The sequence below is a fragment of the Petromyzon marinus genome, chromosome 19 (genome assembly GCF_048934315.1).
Source record: "Petromyzon marinus isolate PM22_M1 ecotype Great Lakes invasive population chromosome 19, UKy_Petmar_22M1.pri1.0, whole genome shotgun sequence".
NCBI lineage: Eukaryota > Metazoa > Chordata > Hyperoartia > Petromyzontiformes > Petromyzontidae > Petromyzon > Petromyzon marinus.
Genome location: NC_133685.1, coordinates 11,138,418 through 11,163,394, shown reverse-complemented (window position 1 = coordinate 11,163,394; position 24,977 = coordinate 11,138,418). Strand labels below are relative to the sequence as shown.

Here is a 24,977-nt window from a genome sequence, read left to right as displayed (position 1 = left end):
AAGCTTTCGTGACTGCAAGGATTCATACTCTTTGGTTTTTTTCGGTCAAGTCACGTAGGTAAAAATAAAAATAAAATAAATGAAAACAACTAAATTGTCGCTCGCACATGTAATCCAGCACATTGGAGAGCAGGGTTAATGGATCAATACGTTTGTGAAATTTCCCAAGTTGCTGGGCGGAGGTGGCGAGGAGATGCCAATAATGCCGTTGGGGCCACGAACCAACAACCTGTGCGGACCTTGGAATGCAATATCTTCATGTTGAGGGTTTCTATAGCTACTGCTGTTCTTTACCACATGTAAAACATTCCTTGAAAATAAATAGCAAAACTTCTCAATGCAGAACCCTCCTGAAAGTCTTTGAGACTCGGTCCAGCCCTTGCTTCATCGTAGAATTGAACTGCATTTGCAGTGTTCAAAATCAGCATGTAAACGACTGCACCACTGATTCTCTCGGATACTGTACCACACTGTAATTTTCTGCAAGTTTAGTTTCCAGGTTCCTTGCCCATGTAATTCTTTTTGGAAATGAGGAAGGCACGGCACATCGGGCCACATATTTGCGGTCGAATCAGAAAAAAAATCTCTAAACAAAGTGTGCACCTTTTTTGCTTGGAGGTTGTGGGCAGCGTTGCTTGACGGTAATAACTGTAAATAAAACAAAAAAACCGCTTTATTCCAAACGGTTTACAAATCTTTGCATGTTGACTGACGGGAGATAAACATTTCAGTAAATCTAGGGGTGCTAATTATTTGATTAGATTTTTGGCATATCTTATTTTGTTCTCCCTAAAATGTTGTTTTATGCTGCTTAAATATATTTATAATTGAAAGTGGGAAAAACGACTGCCTGGTTATTTGTTGGTACAGTGCAAAATCTTATGTTTTATATAGAAGTAAAACACATGCATGACTTAAGTACTTGCTTAACTCTCATGCCACTGCTTGCAGAAAGGGCTCATCGGGAGGCTATTTTGACCCATTCTTTCACGCTTACCAGGCATTTGAAGATGTGGGAGTACCCACATTTGACCCTACCATATGTGAGCTGTCAATGCAACTAGCTGGTGTTACTGCTGGGTGGACAGGATGGGGGAATTGAGCAACGTACCCATTGTTTTAACTGCCTTTCCGGGAGATGGATCCATGGAGACCTCTTAATTGCAAGCCCAGCATGCTCACGATTATATGTTGTGGCAACTGGATTGTTAAATAATAACTTTTCCTTCAGCAATCCTGAAGCGGATCTCTCAAGTGTTCATTTGGGTTCTTTAATGTTTGTATTTGAGAGATTGTAATCAATTGTTCTTGGTCTTATTATGACAATAGTGCAATGCTCTTTAAAGCCTAAAAGTGAAATGAACTGATGTAAGCCCTGCTGGAAGGCTTCCCTGGGTAGGAAAAAAATACCCTGTTCAGGGTGAATTGCCAATATTCTGCAGGTGGTCCCATGATCACCATTTTCCTCTTTCACAGCTGAAAACGCCAGACGTCAGCTAGTCGCGTAAGCAGCCACGTAACCATTGTGCACATTAATTTGATTTCCACTGGTGCATTCTGACGTTCTGTTAAAGCTGCAATGTTTAAATACACATTTGAAAGTATGCTTGCTTTTTTTGGTGGGGCGAGGGGGGTGTGTGGGAGTGGGGATGGTCGTGAAGTGGTTAGCATACTGTGCTGTTAACCCATTTTCCCGAGTTTGATTCCTAGATACAATCTTGAGTGAATTCTGAACTGTTCCCGGCTCTCCCCCCTACACTAACCTGGAATTTATCAGTACAATGTACTGATAAAAGTATAGTCAAACAGCCTCGCCATGACTTAAAGACATCGCAAGGCCTTCCTCCACCACTTAACTGATGGTTATAATATTTTCGTTTAATCTTTTATGATAATGTTTATGTTTAATAATTTTTTTGTCATTTGAAATTTGGATGGTATTTTTTGGTTAATTATTTTTATTTATGAAATTGCCTTCCAACTACAGTACATACATTTATTGTGCTGATGACCATAATATGCCGATATCACACTGGGGATAGTGTCCTTGCTCATTAAGGGCTACCATGAAGAAATGTAACTCACTGTTGACCTGAGAAAGTATTGAGTTAATTTCAGACCACATGCTTATTGAATGGATCTATTGATCTGTGTGGCTTAATCATTGTTAGACTGATACCTTTGTGAAGGTTAAGGTAATGGTATCACTCCATGCAGCACATACTGAATACAAGGTAAGGGTAAATCTGCAATGTTTTTTTAAAGAAAGTCGCTTGAATGTGAATACTCAATTGTGATGCAGTGCATTTAAAGTTTTAAACATTAAGCCCTTGTCAGCCTGCAGGGGTGTTTAGAGGTTCAATTAATTGTGTGTTTTACGTGCAAGGTGCTACACTGAAATACATTGGCCATGACCTTCCAGAGAGCTGGAATATGGCGATGTGCTTTCTTGATTCGTGGTTTTGGTGTTTGTGGTGAAACGCTTCTCTTTTGCTTCACTTGGCTGTTCTTCTTGAATCTTTGTGCCAAGAAGCACTGCGCTTTGCTCCCTCATTACCATGCGTGGGGAATAGACATGTCGCAAACCAGCGTGTGCAGCAAAGCAGACAAAAAACATATGCACCCCGGACCAGCTATGTTGTGGCAAGAATGATGAATTGTGCTTTAATACTCACAAGTCAGTTGCGGTGGAGAAGCGTATGGAGGCTGTGTGTGCTGAACCCATCACTGCTGTATAAAAAAAAAAAATGTAATACAGCCCCTTATGATGTTTTTTTTTCTTTTGGGGTGCTTATTTGTTTTACTGCTTTCATTTCAGTTTTTCTGTTAATTTGACTATATTAATATGCAATCTATATAATTAATTTCAGTTCAGCAGAGGGCAAAGTACAGTGTTGTATATGTTCCACTTTAATCAGATGGAAAGGCTTACAATTATAAGATGCAGGATAGCTATTCTAGATTGAAAGCTTTCGTGACTGCTAGGATCCATACTCTTTGGTTCTATTGGGTAAAGTCACGTAGGTAAAAAATAAAATAACAGCGCTAGTGCTGTCCTCCAGACAGTCTCGTCCCTTCACCTGATGAAGGCCGCTTGTGTTGTGGCCGAAACGTCGTGATTTTTGTTATTTTATTTTTTACCTACGTGACTTTACCTAATAGAACCAAAGAGTATGCAGGATAGCTCTTTAACATGACTGCTGGGGTCACGAAAAATAGCCCCGATTTGTCGCTCAGACATGTCTGGTTTGGCAGTGTAAAGGGCTTGCACTTCCCCCACTAATTGTGCACCTGACTTTCATCTGCTCTTGAGAGAGCACTATCGGGAGCCTGCTGAGCAGAGGCTTTCTTCTCCTTCGTGTCTTATTGTCGTTTGTGGTAGTCTGCTACGCGGTGTCCCGAAATCATGATACCGTCTACTTAAACATTTTAACACATGGTGTTGAAGCACCTTCTGGCGTGCTTGCTGAACATTTACTTTTCTCTTAATGGGAAATGACATGTATTATTATTATTGCTTTTGTCAATGTGCTCCGACCAGAGCTAACAATAACCTGATTATTGTGGCTTTGGAAAAGTTTTCTTTTTTTAATTCTTTTATACCCAACCGTTTTTCATTAAATAGTAACACAATTGTAAATATGATACTGCATTTTAATACCTTGAATGTCCCTTTATCTCATGGAATTCTGTCAGTATACGCATGTAAACGTTTTTCTATTGTAGAACAGGCTGTGGTATAAGTTTCTTAAGGATTTCCCCCCCCCCCCCCATTTTTTGCTTTCAATACCTGTTGGTGCAAATCCCGTGCAATGATCCTGTGAAAAACTTTCATTATGGCACCGACACAATAAACCCTTCACTGCTACCATTGGCCTTTGTCATCCGAGCTGCTTGCTTCCTTGTCAGATTCTTGCCTCCTCTGCAGACCTGCTCCATTTTTTTTTAAATCTCTGCTGGACCGGAGCGCTATTTTGTCACTATTCTTGTGTTCACACATCTCATTGTCCTGCCCGTTTTATCAAAAAGTCAAAGGTTCTCCCCGCTCAAACAAACAGCAGGTTGGTGCTCGTCTCCCATTGGCACTTCTGAGTCAGTGTTGGAAAGCCTACAGAACCTCAACATTTATCATGAAAGGAAACTACACTTCACTATTTATATTTTCCCCACTGAGCTACATAGCTCTTTTTCAGAAGCAACCTGGCCTCAAATGATAGCTAATGAAGTGGCTTATCATGTGGAAATGTATAGCAGACAAATACTTTTAAAATCATGTTTAAAAATGTGGAGAGACTAACCAGAGGACCCGAATAAAAATCCACGTGACCATGGGGAGAACATGCAAACTCCAAATATACAGGCGTCAGGGTCGGGATCAAACCCACGACCTGCGCATCAGGCGAGGCATTTAACATTAATTGTTGGATGCAATGCTGTTGGATGGAATGGGTTCCTGGTATACTGTAAAGTTTGGTGCTGGTAGTTTGGTGTTCTTTCTTGTTTGTTTTTTAATGTACTGACCTGCCCATTTATGGTCCTGTCATATTCAAGGGGTATTAATATAAGCGTGTGTTTAGTGACTGCACTGTACTGAGTATACAGACTTGGGCTAAAACTAGGTACAAAGCTTCTAGTTTAATAATTTGAAATATTTTTTCGTTCTTGTCAACAATTCTTATGGGTGGCTATACCAGTACTGCTCCCAAATATTACCATTATAATCAAATTATGTGCATTTTGTCACGATTGATAAAGATTGCTATAAACCTTGTTGCAAATACACACAGATTGCAGGATTGTTTGACTGTTGTGACCTTTTAAACTTGGTAAGCACCATGTTTGTCGCTTTGGTAATTTATCATGAGTGTAAGTGTTGTCAGGTTTGATCAGACTCTTCAAACGTTTTCATTGGTGCAGATGACTATGGACAGTTTTTTGTCAAGATTGTGTCTTTGACATTCTACATTTTCATTAAATGACAGTTAGGTGTGAGGTGTGTTTTATGGACTGAAAAAATACTTGTGAGAGTGTATGCACCATATTTTTTAAATACTTGGGCTCCAAATTTCTGTTGGATGGAGACTTATAGATTTTTTTAATCACTGAAAGAACCAAGAATAATTCAACATTATAGAATGCCAATACGCTCACCAAGCTTAAAAACCAGGCTACAGTCTACATGAATGTTTTTAAAAATATTTAGTTTTTTTATTCTCTTTATTTTAATTTTTCTATCTACGTGACTTTACCGAAAGAGCCAAAGAATATGAATTCCTGCAGTCACGAACGTTTTAAGTCAATAGTTTACTACTTATCAATAATTTAATATTGTAACTCTTATTTAGTTTAACACGTAGGCTTTCGCAACCAATATCTATAATCGAGGTGTTTTGGGTTATATCACGTTATTATATGTGTCGTTAAAAGTTGTAATTACTGGCAAAACGTCGTACTCGGATTGTAAATGTTGTGGCTTGGCTCTCCAACACACCGGTGTGCTGTACTAGTGACGAATTGGCACGTTCTGTTTACGTGACAAACCTTACTAATTGGCTGTGTCGTGTGGTGGCGGGTTTTAACGACACATTTAAATATTTATGCGATCTGACCCAAAAAAACCTCTATGAACGTTTATTTAATCTGGGTCAGATTTCTACAGAAACAATGCAAAAAGTTATCTAAACATTTTTTGTATGCTGGTGGCCATCGTTTTTGAAGTGACTGATGTGGATGTGTGTAATGGGGAAAAAGGGTGGTAGAGAAAGCAGTGTAGGTACACCACTGGAGGTGGAAATGTGTAACAGAGATTGCAGCTGTAACCAATGGAATTTTTTTTATTTTTAGTGGGGATGGAGTTTCACTCGGCACTATTTATTTTTTTTGTCTTGTATGGGTAGTTCCATTTTGTGGTGTTGCCGACTGAGGGTACTTGACCTCTTTGACTGCCTTAAACGGCACCCATTACTACTTCAGCAACATCACTTGCACACAACCTGGACTTCCAGCACCAAGAAAAACGACCACTATTGTAGTTCATCTACTAGGAGCCATTTGATTGCAAAGAAAATATATATTGTTTATACTATGCAAAACATGCTAAAATGTATTCTGTTGCAACATTAAGCCAAATACTTTGATACTTATTCCCAATGGTAAATTTATTGCTGTCGGAAATATGAAAGTTTTCCAGGTGGTTAATTTGGCTCTGACACCAACACACCGTGGCTTATCCTGCCAAGGGGGCACCATGTGCCCTTTGTCGAGTGAGCAGGTATACACTGCTTTGTTACACTGTATAATGTGCTCCCAATGCATTCGAGGAAGGCTGATGTTGGGCCCGGACTTTCAACTGTTGATTCTTGTAGTTTTTTGTTATTTTCTTTGAACTATCTACGTGAATTTACCGAAAGACCCAAAAAAATAACTGTTGATTATTGCATGGTACTTGCAAACAATGATGCTTTACTTATAAAGCACCCAACCAACTAACCTGGGATTCATAGCTTCGTTGTGCCTGCTTTGTCATTGTTAATTAACAGAATTATATCGGTGTTCACTTTTTTGATTTATAATGTCCTCTCTTAGTCTTAAGTGAGATGCCAACCCCGTCACTAAAACCTCAGTCCCTCACCTGATAAAATATGTGCAGCCTTGAGGTTTTTAAATTTGTCATAAGTAAAATGGCTTGTCTAAGATGCTTTAGAGAACTCTAGACATTGTGCAATCAACAGTTATAAAGTGTCATTGTGTGGGATTTTCTAAAAGGTCACTTAGACATTTGTTTTTTTGTTTAAACATGTTGAATAAGCAAACACTTGTGGTTTTACTTGGTATAAAACGCAGTGCTGAATAGGGATAACAGAATGGGGAGTGCGAGTTATAAAAACCCTTCGACCTTTCTTCCTTTGTATACGAATAGATAATATAAAAAATGGGTCTGGTTAATAGTGGTTAATGCTGTCTATACAGTGTGACCAAATGCTCTGTTGAAAGTCCCCAATCACAAGAGCCGCATCTCAACTGTTGCTCTTGTGTGTTTATCTTGTCTCGCATACTCAATGAAAGTTGTGTTTACATGTTTTGCATTAAAGAGTAATGCATTAAAGGCGAATGGCTCATCCTGCAAAGCCCATGCATCTTCAGAGACTCCAATAACTGCCAAATTTAGATATTCCTCTTGTTGAGGAAAGTCAGGTAAAAAATTACACTGGCAATTTCCTTTTGCTCTTTCATTCTGTTACTGCGTGCGCTCATGTTCTTTACCCTATTTGAACAGTGCCATGCCGTTTTTCAGTGGGATTAAATCTTATTTTCATTTGATAATATTATCGTGCCTAGTAGATTGGAGTACAATTTACCAAAAGGACAACGACGGGAAAAAAAAAAAACCTTAAGTCGTTCTCATTTCACACGCGGCAAATTGCATCGTGCCGTGTGGGCAGCGACGGCCATTTTTATCTGGCTGTGGCTTTTGTTCCAGGGCGGCAGCATGGTGCAGCTGAGCAAGCGGCGGCAGTCGGACCCTCAGGTCGTCCAGCAACTATGGAAGGCCATCGAGGTGATTCGCAACCAGAAGCAGATCGCCAACCTCGACAGAATCTCCAAGTACGTGTTGGCGTGCGCTGCTGTGCCGATGGGGTTGGGTTTCCCCGTCTCCAGATCCACCGTTGGGCATTCATCACAAACAAAAGCAAGCGCATCAGCGTACGTACACGATCACGTCCGTGCAGGACACCTGAAGCACTCTCATTCCAGTGCTGTGAGCTCGGGCACTTGCTCTCACTGGCAGCGCACAGACACGGACACGTGCACACTGCTTTGCATGCGGGCAGCGTCTCAGCGTGTGAATGCCGCACACGCATAATGGCATTGCTGATGAGCAGAGTGCAAACGCATTCAGGCTGCACTGTCTGCATGTTCACCCTGTCTATAGGCAACGAGTATATGGACTTTGGTCATTTATAAATAGTACACTTGCACGCATGAACTACGTACACCCGGGCTTTGTTCACTCAGGCATTATACATAGGCACTGCATATGCATGTTGCCATCGCTCATTCCCATGTCTATACATGAACAGTAAAGGTACAGCGGTCATTTACACAAGCAACATGAGACATTTAAAAAAAAAAACGCACGGAGTGTGCACAGCAAACTCCCTTTCAATGCACGTAACTATTGGGTAAGCACATGCTTAATTTTTAAGCCAGTTAGATTTTTCACCGCTTCAAATGAAGTGCAGAGTTTCTGGTTATGTGTCTTGAATACAGATTGTGATTTCTCGTCTGATGCTGCTTCTCTCTGCGCATTATATGTTAATTTGCTTATGTGTATCTCAAAATGAGGTTGTATGCATGTGATCAAGGCTTGCGTGTTTGTTGCTCGGTTTATCTTAAACACCATTTGATTTAGGTTGAATCAAAGAAATATTTAGAGGGTACAAAAAATTGTACACAATTCACTGTTCAATCGTTGTCACTGCAGTAATTACTATATGAATATTAATGATGCTATTTTAGTCTTGCACCGTTTCCCACAAAAATAATTTGGCCAAGGATGTTCTTGGCATAATTTTTAAGATTGGCCTTCAGACACATTTTGGATGCAACACCAGCTAAAGTAAAATTAATCGGATGGCTTAATTTGCATATACAGGCTTCATTAGTTCAATTTGCATATATGTAGATTAGACTAATGAAATTAGTCTTTCAGTTGTAGTGTATATATTTAAAGGTCAAGCGTGTCTTTATATGCATTCACTGTCTCCTAAAAACATGTCAGCAATTAGATTTTAAAAATATTAGTATTAATTACACGTCAACAGAAGCTTGCTGGCTGCCATTTTGAAGAACCATGGACTCATTATTGTGGACAGTGTCTTATAGAAAACATGCCACCATTAACAGAAGTGGTTCATGTTAAAATTGTTTCCGTAAGAATACTCTCCAGACATTCAATCTTTGTGTAGTCCTATTCCAACAGCCACTGGTGAAACACGGCACAGAAGAATGCCATTGCTCAAACCCGTGTCACTGGCTTTCACTTGCACAGATTATAATTATTGCTATATTTTTTCCCTGACAACACATTGTTTTAATGTACATGCACAGTAGCCCATTTTGTCAATCCACTGACGCATGACAGCCTCCCTTATGCCCTGCACTTTGTGAGGATGATTTTACCATACTTGACCATTCTGGGCGGCTTGTGGGTTGGTGGAGATGGGGAGCATATATGTCGAAGCATAGTGCAGTGCAACAATGGATTTTTTGTTGCACTTTCCTCTGCTGACATGTAGCCCCACAGCAGTCTATGTTGTGCATAGTGGTTGCACATACAAGCATTATCCAGGCTTCACCCTGATATGCATCCTAGATCTGACGAATTTGGGAATGTTCCAGGTCATTTGATCATACACCACCCCACACGTGTTTCAGTTTAATGTAACTTATGGCTTTGAAGCAGGTCATGACTAACTGATTATTTTAAACAAGTCATCAATTTCATTACTCCTTGTCACCAGAACCAATATTATCCCAATTTGAATTTAGTTAAAATATACCACATGCAGCTCTAAAAGGCTCACCAAATATTGTTTGCCAAGCATGTTTTGCCAATCGCATGTATTCCTGCTTCAAAAGTTAGTTTTATGGGCAACAGTTGTGATTGAGCAATGTAAGATAGAAACATATGTCACAAGGTTTGTTGAACTAAAAACTGTTGAAAATCCCCCTGTTTGGATTTTTTTTGTCAGAGAATAACTTTTTTGCCCATACGAATTTCTTTCCTGACAGTCGCCCATAAAAGTTTTGCGGCTGGATCTTGGACACACATTAAAAAAAAATATTATTCGTGCGGAGGCGCTCCTTGAAGTACATTTTGATGGGGGAGGGATGATTACTTCCTGTGACTGTTAATGAGAAAAAAAGCGTTATCTATCGAGTAACTGTTTTCTAGTACACGTATATTTATAGTACTGTGGAACTTAGCATTTGAATTAATCGAAAAACGTCATAGCTGCCAGCAATATGTTATATTTAAACATTCTGAAATTGTAGCATAGCTCCAGCGTGGTAGTTTTGATTGAAACATGATTTGTTTAGAATTGTTTCAGCCAGTTACTGTGAAATGCATGAGCTCACTTTAAACTTGTCAAGATAACACTGTCACAATGCTGTGTAGAATCTTGGCCAGCTTTAAACAGGGAAAACATTGGTATGTTTAAATATTTTGATAAGTGTTTTGATATTGGTGGGTGACAAATAGAGACCTTGAATTGCAATGTTGCTTTCAATGTACATTTCCCCAGGTATTTTTCAGTGGTGTATCTATAAATGGTTCCCCATGTATATTTATTACTATGTACAGTAGTAATAAATGTACCTCGTGGTTTGCTGTTGAGGTGAATCCTGATAGGTGGTTGTTCCTTCGCTGTGTAGTGACATCGCGGATGTCACTGTGTGATGCCGGCCTTAGAGAGGCACGGCGTGCGATGTATTGACATCGCGGGCACCACGTGTATGTGGGTGCAGTACCGGCCCTAGAGGGGCTCAGTGAGCGCTGACTGACAGTGCTGGATGGCACCACTATCTGCGTGCAGTGCCGACCCCTACAGGATGGGGTGTAAGGGTGGCGGCCATGGGAATGGGGTTACTAAGGGCCATGGCACGCTGGTTGACCCCGAAGGACACGTGACCAGTAAAGTCTACACGAGGCCCCCAGGTGGGGGCTAGGGGTGGTCGCGTGTCAGGGCCGAGATCCTGCTCGAGGGTTCTCGAAGGTGGTCGTGGCTAAGGGCGGAGCCAGCCACACCAAGGAGGATATAAGCCGGGTCCCCGAGAGGGACCGGCTGCTGTGGTTATCCTGAAGAACCTACATTCTAGTCCGAGAAGAGTCACCAACACGTGGACCTGGACCCAAGCTGGGGTCCTGTCCGTTGTAGCTACTCCCAGTGTAACTCGTGTAGTTAGCCTGTTGGTTACGTAGCTAGTTACAGTGTAATTAGTGTAGTTAGCCTGGTGAAGGGGCAGTTACTACCCCTTTGTGTTGGTATCAGTAAATGTGTTGACTCCAAAGAGTACGTCTGCGACTTAGTTGAACTCGCTACAATTGTGGAACATCACTGCTATATTGCAAGTAAATGAAACATGTCTATTATTTCATTTTTTAACCCTTGGCAGTAAAGTATAATTATTCATGCTTCTTTGTGCACTTAATGGAATCAATGAGTGAGGGTACTGTCTAGCCTGTGTGTGTATTCACGCAACTTATCGGCTCTTTAATTTTTCATTCCTCTAAGAAGAAAATTACTTTATGAATGTCTTGGTTTTGTGTAACATAGGGGAGTAGTAGTGTCGTGGTTCATGCATTCTGCTATGAACAGGGTTACCTGGGTTCGATTCTCACTCGTGACCAACAGTTGCGTTAGCCTGTTCCGGTCCTGGGCCTCTCCTAGGTTGACGCATCCTTAAATGGATACCTGCTGTGGTGTGTAAACATCACCACTGGGGAGACAAAGGCGGCTGGGTATTAGGCTGGCGCTCATAGTTGCTCACTTACAGAACTTGCCCCAACAGCCTTTATGATGATTGCGGTATCTTTGTTATATGTTGTGGGCAGGTAGCTTTTGCACACAGAATGACATTGTTTGCCATGTAACAATGTTGTACTGGCCACAAAAGTAATGTTTGGACTGTTAGTGCTTAATTAATATTAGCTATGGAAATTGACCGGTGCTGAACTAATGTGCCGTGGATGTCGTAATGGCTAGGGAGAAACGAATTGCCATCCACCTTGTCGTAATTAGACAGACTTTTGTATTCTGGGAGTAGTGGCAAACTTAATGAGCACACTAAACCATTGTTTCTCAGCCTTTGGAGATTGCCCAGGTCTAGTTTTTGTTCAGTCTTATCTATTGTATCTGTGTGCCCACAAGTGTATTGCCCCAATTAGCATGTGAATGGCTAGGTTGTCTGCATACAATGTCACATTGACTGGCAGAGAAAGCTGGCCCTTGATGGTCTCTAGCTTCTTGGTTTAAAGAATAAATGTGGTGAACATGGCATCTCTGTGCCACTTCCAAGCATCCCAATGTCAACAACTTGTGCTGCTTTCTACTGAAAATGTATCAACTCAAGTAATGGGTTTATTGTGTGGTTTATGTGCTTGCCCGCTAATGAGTTGTATATTACTTCAAATCTTTTGTTTCACAAATTAGTTTCTAAAATACATTTTCCATATTTCAATCACCATAAGCAGGTACATTTGGCAATTGGGGTATACCAACGTGATTGCAAAAAAATGTTGGCTTACCAGCATTGCAAAATGTAACTTTGTTCTCCGCAGAAATGTTGCTGTGAAATTTGTAATATAAATGTTAGTTTGTAAATGAAGTTTGTTGTTATTGTGATAGCTGGAACTTTGCCTCCTCTGCTTTGGAATATATTAAATGATTGGGCCATAATGGAGTTGTTTCATCAGGTTTAAAGTGCTTTTCTGTGGCCTGTGATGGTTTCCTACTGATTTTAACTTGGCCTGAAAAGTATACTCCTCTCATTCGAGTTACTAAAAGTATACCACAGATTTTGCCTTAACTTTCATGACTGCAGGAATTCATATTCTTGGGTTCTTTCGGTAAAATTACGTAGATAGAAACAATAATAAGAAAAGATCACACAACACAAGAGATCGTCTTCAGGAGGACGATCGCTTGTGTTGTGATCGAAACGTCGTAGTTTTTATGTTTTTTTTCTATTTTTTTCTATCTACATGACTTTACCGAAAGAACCAAAGAATAAGTATACCACAAGTTACACTAAACTGAACCCAGTGTTCAGCCACGCGTGGTGCTGATTTTACATTTGTAGGGGGTCGTGAAACAAAAGCTTTGCACCTATTTTGGTTTATTCTAGCTATCATCTTAGGCTATGACTTAACCCTCACATTTTTAAGCATTTATTAAAGACATTTTTGTAGCTTTGGCAACCACATCAGTAAGTACAGAGAAGGAATGAGGATTAAACTGTGCTTTGTATACGAATTCGCTTTTCGAGGCACTTTGGGAGAGTGGTTTCTTTAAAATGTTGTATGCAAGTATGCTAAGCGAGAGTTTGTTTTATAAGTTGTCAGCAGAGCAAAACAATTAGCACCATATGCCTATTTGATTGCACGCAATTGTGTGGCTGTAGGTGGGGGCAGTATTCTGTTTCTGCTGTTCTCACCAGGGAAGTAACCCAAGGACAAGAGCATTAATCAGCATTCCAGCTGGACGCTTCCTTGGTGAAGGGCAACAACATAGAGCCTCCGGTGGAAATAAAACAAAAAAAATGCCTCATTACTTGAAATGTAAATGCTGGTTAACTTTTTAGCCTTGGGGGTTGATATTTAATCATGAATTGCAACTCAAAGACTTAAAAGCACATATATATGTTTCAATGATGAGTTTTCTTCCGGGATTTCTTTTACAGATGTTTGCAGTCCCAGAAGTATGAATTCCATGGAACCTACTCGCTTTAGGCAGGCTAATAGATATCTCAATATTTTGTAACAGTCTGCTTCATTTATATTGCTCTACCGGGGACCTCAATGCCTGCTGAATTATTTATCTGTGCTCACACTCTTAACAATGTAATACGTCATGCGTCAGATCCTTAGGATTCACCATGTGTTGCCTAAGACTCAAAGGGCTAAGGCAGAAATGCCGAGAATCCTGTGCATATTGCACTGCATGGTTGTGTGCTCCGAGCTTGGCTGGTGCATGATCCTACTTCATCTTCCAATTGGGCCACACAGGTAACGGCAACATTAATCATGGACCCAGCGAATTTAGAAACTCACTTTCCACTTTGTGCAATATTTAACATGATTTATTACTTCAGCATTCTCTTGCTGTGGTTGTTCCACCTGATGAAGATTGCTTGTGTTGCGATCGAAACGTCGTGATTTGTTTTATTTTGTTTTATTTCTACCTACGTTACTTTACCGATAGAACTAAAGAGTAAAGGACAAAGTGCCTGCCATTGTGCTTGTTAATGTTACACACTTTAAGCAGGAATTGTATATCCATTTTTGATTAAATATATCTTCATTGCTCTTTGGTTCTTTCGGTAAAGTCACGTAGAAATAAAATAAATAATAGAATACGACGTTTCGATTGTAATACATGCAAACGTCATCGGGTATGAATGAATGAGAAAACAAACCTAGTAAACTTAGAAATGTAATGCAACACAGAGAGTCGGCTAACACAACAGTTAACACTTTACCTGGTTGATTACGTTCTTCCAAAGATTTCTACATTTTAAGTTAATTGTGAGAGAGAGACAAACACAGACACGGAGAGAGACCCATACACAGAGAGAGAGACGCACATGGGGGAGAGACGCACATGGGGGAGAGACGCACATGGGGGAGAGACGCACATGGGGGAGAGACGCACATGGGGGAGAGACGCACATGGGGGAGAGACGCACATGGGGGAGAGACGCACATGGGGGAGAGACGCACATGGGGGAGAGACACACCTCATTGGTGTACAACTCCTATGGCTTTGCACAGCTGCAGGCCGCGTTTGCTACATGCTCCTATTTTCCCAGCTCTGTCTATTCCAGGAGGCACAGTTTTCCAGAGATCTTAAGATGTCTTGCAGTGATCAAGTACAGTAAAAAGCTAAGGCCAAAGATTTGCGCACTCCTAACAACAAAGTTAGTAACCCCAGTGGACAGTGAACACCCATGTGACGGTGTTATCGGATAACATTTCCACCCTTCTAAACTCTCCAGAACGCCAAACATGGGAAGCAACACCAAGTCAAAAAAACACCATGTTGCTCCCCTCGTTCATCCGATCACTCCCCAATCCTTGTACCCCCCCGCCCCCACCTTGCTAAACCCCGTCACTTCCCTCCTCTTTCCCACCAAGAAAAACAACCAAAAAAATCCAGCTTGAGGCAGAGCCAAGAAAATCCATGGGGCCGGCAGCGAAGCAGATGAGCTGTTGCCGCCATTCAGCCACCATGGCCTCCGGGCTGCATCAACATTCTGTCTGGTGTGCGTGTTCTCCCACCTTCTTGCATTTTCGTTTTTCTTGAAAAATCATTCTCAGAGTCACGTAATTTATGGTATTGTTAAACAATATTTTTTGCAAACGGTGGTTAGCACATAGTATTCCCTCGTTATTCACGAGCTTGCTAACCGTGATTTTTGCCTATCCGCAAATCGCATCTGGAACTCTACATGACTGCATCAAGAGAGAGGAAAAAAATTATTTAAATAAAGTGATGAGTGAGAATGTGATGCGAGAAAGTGATGTGCAGCATCATCATAATTTCTAATAATTAAAATTCATGACACGCATTCCATTCTAGGAACCCAATTTGCATTTAATTTATAAACTTATTTAATACTTTAATATATATTTATATTTACATTATGTTTATTATTTGTGGACCTATATTTTTATGTAATTTTCTATTTACGAGCATCTCCGGAACGTATCCCTCTCGAATAATGAGGGAATATTGTACTGCATTATGAACCCAGCAGCTGGAGTTGAATTCCTAGTTTGGGCTAACACCAGTTGTGTGTTATCTGAACTGGTCCTACACCTACCCATTTAACAAACCCGCCCTGATTAGCATATGTGTACATATGTATGTTGAACTTATTTCGAACTCTACATAGTCAACCACGGTGAAATATGTTCAAACAACTTCTATGACAAAGTAGTGGGATGGCCTTCATCCAGCATGGAATGATAAAGGGCTGTAAATTAAATCTAAGGTAGTATTCTGTGTTCACTGTGCCATAAGTGACAGTGAACATCATCCATGCTCTATTTTTTCCATCCTGCTACCATGCCTCCAATTTTATTTTTTGGTTTGATCACTGACGGAAGTGGTCAATGTGTTCCAACGGACTTTGGCACTGTAGGACAGGTGTGGGCATGATAATTGAGCTTCTCTTGTTGGCCCAGAGAAAATGTTAATACGAAATTCATCACTTCATGTCGTGCTAGAATTCTGTCCTTTGGTAGTGAAGGGATGCACCTTGCGTAATATCAACTTGTGAGCTAAATATTTAAAGTTATTAAGTTTTAAATTCATTTTTTTTGAATTCCTATATCTACAAATTCTGCCAAATGGACAGATGACATCACTGCTCTTGTTCTGCTGATGTTATTCTGCCCAAGCTGCACAACTCTTCATTTTATTACACATACTTGTAAGTCCACCTGATAAACAGCTGTATACCAATACAGGATGAAGGCTGTGTTTTTATAATTCATACTTTTAAAGTATGAAACCTGCAGCCCTCTCTGCCAGCATGGTGTGCTATGCCATGGTAAATGGTCCCGAAGGAGCATGGTTCTAGCGGCGGGCAGAGAGAGAGCATGTGAGGGCGTAGCAGCCCGATTGGCTGGCAAGGGCACGTGACAGGACACGGCCAAAGGTGACAGAAGGGACATGTGATGTAAGGCCCAGAGCCTTCTCGGGAGTTCTAGAAGGGGGCGTGGCCGAGGCGGAGCTAGGCCATGCTGAGGGGCATAAATGGGAAGTCCCGAGGTCCGATCCGGGCTGTCTACTGGAATGGAATCCGCTGTGCTACGTCTCTTCGCTCTTCGGTCTTTGGTCTTCACGCTCGGCATCGTGGGTCAGGCAGTGCGTTAACTGACCTGACCCAGTTATGTAGTTACCCCGTTGTGGTCATAGAATAAATGTGTTGCCTCCAAAGTCAAGGGTGTTCCTCACGTGAACCCACAATAGGTGTATTACATTTCCTCTTCAGTAACTGGGATAAAGGCCACTACTGTTGTCCACTATTCCTCGACTTGTCAAAATGCTTTAATATTGTTGACCATTTCACACGGAGGCTTTCTCGACCAATATTGTTCATAATAAAGGTTTTTGGGTTAGATCGCATTATTTATAAATGTCGGAACCCTCCACCACCCGACACGGCCAATGAGTAAAAAATGTGTCACGTTGACAAAAGACAAATAGTTCACTACTTTAGCCCACCAGTGTGTTGAAGAGTGAATCCACAACATTTACAATTTTTGAGTACGAGGTTTCGCTGGTAATTACATCCAGCATCAGCGGGCGCTTTGCCAGAATCGTGAAGCCCTCCACCTGCTCCCGGTCTTAAATAGAGCAGCAGGGTGACAGCATAATTTAACCCAATCAGGTGCAGTGATCAGAGGTGGAGGGGGGGTATTGTAATTATATAATAGATTAGTAATCTGTTCATTGTTATGATTAGTAATCAGTTGTAGACTAGTAAACAGTTGTAATGTGTATTATTTAATAACTGAACCACCCAATCACTATACACAATCATGTGCAGAAATCAGAGGTGGTAATTATATACTACGTTAGTAATCAGTTAAATCGTATGCGTTTCCCCTATAAGAAATTGTAATACGTATTATTTAATAATACGCTTGACCATGATATTCTGCTCACAAGCCTTGGTCAACTCACATTTTCAGATGGTACAATAAAATTATTTCAGAGTTACCTCTCAGACCATTCTCAAAAGGTACATGGTGATAACGTCTCGTCCAGAAATATTAAAATAACAAAGGGTGTTCCACAGGGTTCTGTGCTGGGTCCAATTCTGTTATTTTTAAACAATCTTGGACTAAACTTAAATTACTCAAAATTAAATCTGTTTACTGATGACACTGTCATGCTAGTAACTGGTAAATCTCCAATCAAAGTAAAGCAGTATCTCCAAAATGATATCCACTTGATTCAATATAAATTGTTATCACTCAAATTTCTCCTAAATTGCAAAGAAACGATGATCATGCTCTTTTCCTTCACCTATTACGGATATCAGAAACAGCATCGTTGAACAGAGTGCTTAAAATACTTGGGTTGGCGGAGTAAACTTACATTGCAAACACTTACTGATCATATCTCAAAGGAAAGCAAAGAAAAAATTGGGGTTTTATACAAAAACAAATATTGTTTTCCCATTCAATTGCCTGCAAAGTGTTGCAGCTATAATTTTACAACTTTTTGACAACTGTGCTGCTTGCAGATCAGCTACAGGACCTACCATTGTTACCTATACTTAAATCCAGTCTCACATCGCTTTATGCAGGAAGAAATCTACATTGGGCCTTGTTCATCCATAAAATACTTGTTGGAAAATGTTCACTATACTGAGCTAATTCATTTACCCCATTGTCAAACCCAAGAAACCTAAGACGTCCATCTAATTGCCTTTTAACTATCCCGTGAACAAGAATTGGAATAGGTGAAAAAGCCTTTGCCATTGCAGCACCAACGTTTTGGAACCTTGTTTCCTCTGTCAACATCGTAAATCTTCCTTCAATAAATAAACCTTATGGCGGGATCCCGGGGTCCCATAAGCCCTCGGCTCTCGCCTAAATTGCGTTGCGTCGTCATTTTGTCTGTTGAAGGCGAACAATACGGCAATATATTCCTCTCAACGAGCTCTACACTATGTGCTAATCAAAGTTTCAACGTTTTGTTTCTTCTGCACATTGGTCCTCGCTGCTATTGGACGACATGACAGCAGAATGATCCGCGCGAGGTGGGTCGCGGCGTTTATGTCCGCGGTGGGACGGAGTTGCCAAAAATAAATAAATTAATATCGATTCCTACTTCCGTTTATTCGGGACCCCCGGGGTCCTGCCATAAGGTTCAAATATCCCGAAGTAGAAAATGAGTAATGGATGCAATGACATTTGCAGATGTGATTTGTAACTTTGATCTTTATCAATAGTTATTTTGTTGTGGGACTGGGTGTTGTCTTGGTGTGGTCTGGGTTTGTTTTTATTGTTGCTTTATTGCCTTGCCCAAGCTTGCATCTAGTGTTGAAAAATCGGCAGGAATGTATGTGCTTATGCAATGTGTGCTTGTATACTTTATTTTTACGTATTTATTTTCAATGACTTGCTTACATTTTTGTTTACTTTGCACTCCTATTGTTTCTGTAATTGTTTGTTGTTGTAACTTGCTGACCTGTCCCTACTGAACAGCTGTGAAAAAGAGCTTCAAAGCTCATCAGATTGTTCCAGGATAAAAAAGATTCTGATTGTGAATGGACATCACCAATGGGCTCTTGTTTGCTTGAATATCTTAAAATCAGCCTGGGTTATGGCCATTAGCTGTTGTGTAGGTGAACTGTGTTAGTATGTATAATGACTCTTACACATTCATCTTGCTTCACAGAGGAGCATGGCACACCATCCACTGCTACGGTGAAGTGGTGGCACGGAGTGTGTGCATATCCGTGGATGATTGTTTCAGCTTCATCTTGTCTCCTGGGGTTTGCTGCAATGGCCTACCTTTGCTGGTTTGTGATGCACACCAAGGTTGGGCTTGGTGCATGTATTTCTAAGAGGATTTGGGTCTTAACGTGTATTAAATGCTCATTCGGTGTGAATTAATCCCTCCTGTTTATGGCGAATTAGTGTTGAAATTAGAAAGAGATGGACTTTTAATCGGTGCAATGAGAATACGTAAAAAGCATTTTTGCACTTGATAGAAACACTCAGCATTTTGGTCAAAGGGAGCAGTGGATTCAATCCTCAACATCAATACTGAGCTGCGATTAACTGTTAAGACATTTTGCCAGAATTTGGTTAAATAACGAGGACATTTTCCTATTGGAACTGTATGCTATCAGACGTGTTCGCTATTTTCTCCATCTCGCATTATTCCTTTTCACTTGTGGCCTTATGTGGTTAATAGATGGTTCCTGCTGCAGCTATAACATCCTGTTATTCCTTCTGGTTAACCACAGCCAGAGGTTAACGGAGCACTTCGGTCCACTCAGTTTGTTCCAGGGACTCTGGGTGCTTCAGCACTTTCTGCACCTATCAATAAGCTGCATACAGACAGCACCTTTATCTGTCTGGCCTCACTGTGTTAATCCAAGGCCATAAATTGCCTAAGCTTCAAAGTGATCCATTGTCTTGTACCCTTCATTTGTCCTGTGTTGGCTCTTGCAGGTGTTGTCATTGAGTTTGGTTTGAGTGGGTGTCCTTAGATTCTGCATCTGAGCTTACACCTCCGACTTGTGTGCATCAACATAGTGCAACCCAGCACCAGTGTAAGCGTCCGGTATGGTACGCAGTGACAATGCATGTATCCAAGTCGACCGCTATTGTAAGCCAATGTTTACTCTTAAGCCCGATGTATATATGGCCAATTTTAGTGCAATAATATTTTTTGCATTGTGGTAGTTGCCACATTATAAAAAAAATGAAGTGACACATTTTGAATGCTGCTCCCCTTAATTTTATTTACCAAGGAATGGCAGCTTCTTATAATTTCAAACACTAGTTATGTGACTACTCTGTAGTCCAATATTTATTCATCAAGCACACTTTTCAACAAACTTTTTCCCCCCTTTGGTTTCAATATTGTTTGCCAATGCTGTACGGAGTCTTGATAGTTGCTTGTATTAAAGTATTGCCAGTGGTCATTGCTGGCAACTGTTGACCCAGAACATTGTCCTCGTTTCTACTTTGGAAGTGACGAGTGTCCGCAGGCAATCTGTCAGTGCTTTCATCCATTTGGATGAGTACGAGCCCAGAGCAAGTATGCTTCAGGTGTTGTTGAAATTTTTATTACCACAAGGTGTAATTTTATTTTGTTGAGATCCTTCAGGGTAGAGCACATTATTATGCAGAATCTGTTGACTAACAGGGAAATATTGATGTTTTTGAAGATGGAGCTACAAACTGGTTTAATTTAAGCTCTGGCATTCTTAAGCTTGGATATTTATTCTTTTCCTGTGACTTTCCCTGCTTGATTGACAGCAAGCTGCAGTTTGTTCACTTTACTTCTACAGGGTGGGCCATAAGTAACTACCTGATTTGAAAGTGCTATTTTGTGTTAAATTATTCTGTTTATTTTTTTGCATAAATTAAGTAGAAGATTGGGAGTTTATGATGAATCGGTAAACACCTCAGCAGCGTGCAAGAATAGTTGAAATTTATTTCAGAAACAATTGTTCAATTATTTCAACAAAAGGAGTTTGTGCTTTTCTTTCATTTTTCAAAAGTTATAGGCAAAACATATCAGGTAGTTACTTATGGCCCACCCTGTATATATCATCCATTAATGTGGTATTGTGTGCGAATGGAATGCTTGTTTGCGTGCCATTGTGTATCATATTTAGATCTCCAGTACAAGAGGAAACATTTTCTTGTTCATTCGTGATTAAAATGAAACGGAGAAGAAAATGAGATCGTTTGTGTGGAACAACGTTTGGCTTTATAACTGTAATATATTAGTGCTTTAGGCATAATTGTTGAGTATAGATACACTCTCAGTTTGCTAATTCAGCCACACTAACTGTACCTTCGTTATCTGCTCGCCTGGGGGAAAGTTGATTTCAATTGACAAATATGGTGCGTTCGTGGCTGTTAACATACAGCAGCATAATATTCTACTCCTCATCATGCTGTCTGGTACAACCTTGCACGTTTTTTAGGACTAGGATCACCGTGCATGGCACCATCAACCATGATCTATCCACTGTTGGATGAAGGCTTCATCAAATCGTCACCATCCCTCATGCTCCCGTGATTCAACAATCTTACCCAGCTCCTGCACATGAGCTTTCCATCTGCCTCTGCCATAACATTTGTTTTGCGTATGTAACCCACCTTTTGTTGCAACTCAAGCAGTCTTTTTTTTACCACGAGCCATTCATGCCTTTCTAAAGATGTACCCTGACCAAGTTCACATTTTTCTTTCTCCCATAGTTACCATTATATATATTTATTATTCTTTGATACTTGCATTTTTATGTCTGCCAGTATTATTCCAAGTATGCACTTTTTTTTGTTCCAATAATTGTCAGCCGTAGGTAACATGCACTCATTGAAATGTTCTTATTTGCCCACATTCATATGTTTATTTTCACTGCTCCTTTTTGTAAAAGTACTCTAACCTGATCTCACATCTTTATATTTAATAATATACTCCTGGTATGACTTCAGTAATTCTCATTAGGTATAAATACTCTGTTTTCAGCTGTCCTTCCAAAAATATATTTGTATGTAACTTATGATTTACTCATAATTAGTTTGAGCCTTTGCTGAATACATTTGACAAAGTAAATTGGCGCACTCATCCAAGCTCTCAATAAGAAGGCCTAAATAAAAAATATTTCTAAATTACAGAGAATTTGTAAAGTTGAAATAGCTGCACTTAAATTGCTTGAAGAACGTGACAAAATACATAACAGGAGGCGTCAGGCAAGCAGATGTGATCTCACCAGTTATTCAGTAGCATAAGATGTTTTCTGAAACATTGTTTGGAGAAATAAAGGCGTAAATTTTTTTTGTAAATAATGTCAGATTAAACAATGACAGTCATCATACCAACCAATGGAAATTTAATTTCAGCAGATCATTGAAGAACCTATTAAAGAAGACTGTAAAGTGCACGTTGACTAATCATACGACTACAATTTCAGACACTTTTATTTCTGGTGACTTATATAACACACACAGGGTTGTGGGATGTTTTGTAGGTTGTTGTGACCTGACGTCCAAACTAAACCGTTTCAATAGTTATCGTCCGCAGAGCACATTAATTGGTTCATGTGATGCATGATGCGCGCGTGCCTTCTGGAAAATGTTGGTTGGCTCATTATGACTGCACACGGACGATCGGTCACGCTCCAATGTGTAACAACACCCGTGCCTGGGATCGGTGCGAAATCATTACTGACCGCAGGCCGTGCCCTTTTGTTTAGCTTGATTTGCTGCTCTCACGCCAGAGATGCACCCGCTATCTGTTGCTGGGCTTGCACTGTGAACGCGTGTGGTGCTGAGAGATACGTTTGTGTCGTCAATCGAGTGATGAAAGCTGGCCTCGCTGTGGAGGCAGGAATGCATGTGTGTCACACGATGCCTCACGGGTTGCTCGTTTGGCTACTGGGCACGGGAGGGCCCTGGCTGACGGTCACTGTACCGCCCCGTGCGTGCGAGGCACTTGCCAGGAATGTGGTGTGCATTGGGCAGCATAGAGGGGGAACGTGCCCTATGGGTGGGTGGGTGTGTAGACTTGTCCTCATTTTCAAAACATTCACGTGACATGACAGATATTTATATCAGTCCGCTAGTTTTAGATACAAGATACTTACAGTGCTTTGGCAGATTTTTTTGCAGCAGTTCTTGTTTCCACAATTTGAACTCTTATTTTAGCACGTAAAATGTTGTTTGTGTAAATGTATTAAAAACATCGATGTGTTATTGTTTTTTACCACTTTTTAATAATTTTCAATCAAAGTTGGCATTTTAAGAATTCTGTATTGAGAAAAAAAAATGTTTTAATGAATTAACATAACAGTAAAATGTTAACTGTGTGCGTTAAGTGTTTCTCATGCACACTAGTCGGTCGGTCTGTGCAGTGAGTTTTTGTTGCAAGGCAAAGCGAGGTGCCAACCATCCCCAGCCCTCCGCTTCCCCCAGCCCCTACCTAGCTTATCCCCCCTCCCCATCACCTCTCTAAGGACAGGAATGCTTCTCAGCAGGGATAACACAATCGCCCCCACCCCGCTGAGCTTGGGCAGGGGTGGGAAAGTATAACGTGAAGGTAACTTGAGCCTCTGCAGGTTCTACGTGGAACAACAGGAGAGCGAGTCGAGGATGGCCAGTGGATGGGGCCGCGCTGCCGGCCGAGGGTTAGAAGGCTCCGACACTCCAGGCGGGCACAAGGCCAGGTATCATTTAAGCGCACACTGTAAGGCAGGGAGAGTTCGCAGGTGACAATATCAATGTGTATTTCTTCCTTAAATTTTTTGAGGAGGTGCAAATGTCTGTACACACTCACCCACTTTGGATGTTGTGTGTAGAAAAAAGAACGGTCTAGTAATTGCAATTGTTTTTACACAATAAATAGCAATTTTAATAATGTATTAATGGTCCTTTCCACTTTTCTGTCCTTCCCACCCTCTACAATTGGTTTCTTATTATTCGTGCATGTGCTTACTGCTGTTTTTATTGATGCTTAGGAACTGTGGTAATCTGGTTCATTTACCTTGCTGTGCGTGAAAGTGTACAGCTCCTATTGCTGCTCTCAAGTGCATGCGTGCTGTGCTCGTGAAATTACAATAATGAATAACTCCTGGGGCCACGCAATGTTCAGATTGTAAAATGATCTTATTGTATCGCAGACCTTTGGTCATTCTAACCTGGCTACCAAGTCTTGACCAATTGATATATGTGGCCCCCTAGGACCTCGAGTATTAGAAAACAATAATTGGATCAAATTAGTTCATTGAAAAAAACATGCCACAACCTGCAGGATGTGTCCCCCTCACCTATTGCTTCTCAACTTGCTTTAGTCTTGCTTGCTTCTACGACATTTTATAACACGTTGGCAGCACTGCCGTCGAATATATTCTGCCGCGGCACCAAAGCTTCTAACAAGTCACTGCCACTCCTATCAAGCCATAATGATAGAACCTTTTGTCTTCTAACATCACTCACATGAATTGCACAATTGTACCTCCATTTATGTTATTACTAATTAATATTTTTGTATTAAGTTTAATCAGTTACTCCTAGTGTAGTGTGAGCACTACACTTTCCAGAAGAAATGGTATATGACCTGAGTGCCATGGTCTCCTGCCAGTCCTCAATGGAGATCTGTAACCCCGGGATCTAGAGAACTGGCACCTGCAACTGCCTTTCCGCGTCATTCATCGTGATTTCACGTGGCACTCGGTCAGATCATACAGACCTGTACTTGGTCAACAAGAATAAAGAATAGTGCAGAAGATCAGTTGGTTAGCAGTTTTCAGTTTACATTATCATAGCTTCGGAGCATATGCATTTAATAAGCGTGCTCTGGTGGGATTCACGAACATGGCTTGCTCCCAATTTGGCTGTTTTGCTGGGTGTTGTTTTCATTAAAAAGAGCAGTCCGCATACACGCCATTATTTTGGGGAATATTTCTTATTGAAAATGTAATCTTAA

General features: G+C 40.7%; 1 protein-coding gene across 12 annotated transcripts in view; it reads left to right on the top strand.

Moving 5' to 3' along the window:
* ZMYND11 (zinc finger MYND-type containing 11) overlaps positions 1–24,977 on the top strand; it is a 73,318-nt gene that overhangs the window by 7,082 nt on the left and 41,259 nt on the right. For 5 of the 12 annotated variants that reach the window (XM_076068157.1, XM_076068156.1, XM_076068155.1 and 2 more), the window contains exons 2-3: positions 7,481–7,704; positions 23,611–23,718. In XM_076068157.1, the coding sequence (XP_075924272.1) occupies positions 7,481–7,704; positions 23,611–23,718 (332 nt within the window). The remainder of the gene's footprint in view (positions 1–7,480; positions 7,705–23,610; positions 23,719–24,977) is intronic. The other 7 variants (XM_076068164.1, XM_076068165.1, XM_076068163.1 and 4 more) reach the window with 3 other exon arrangements.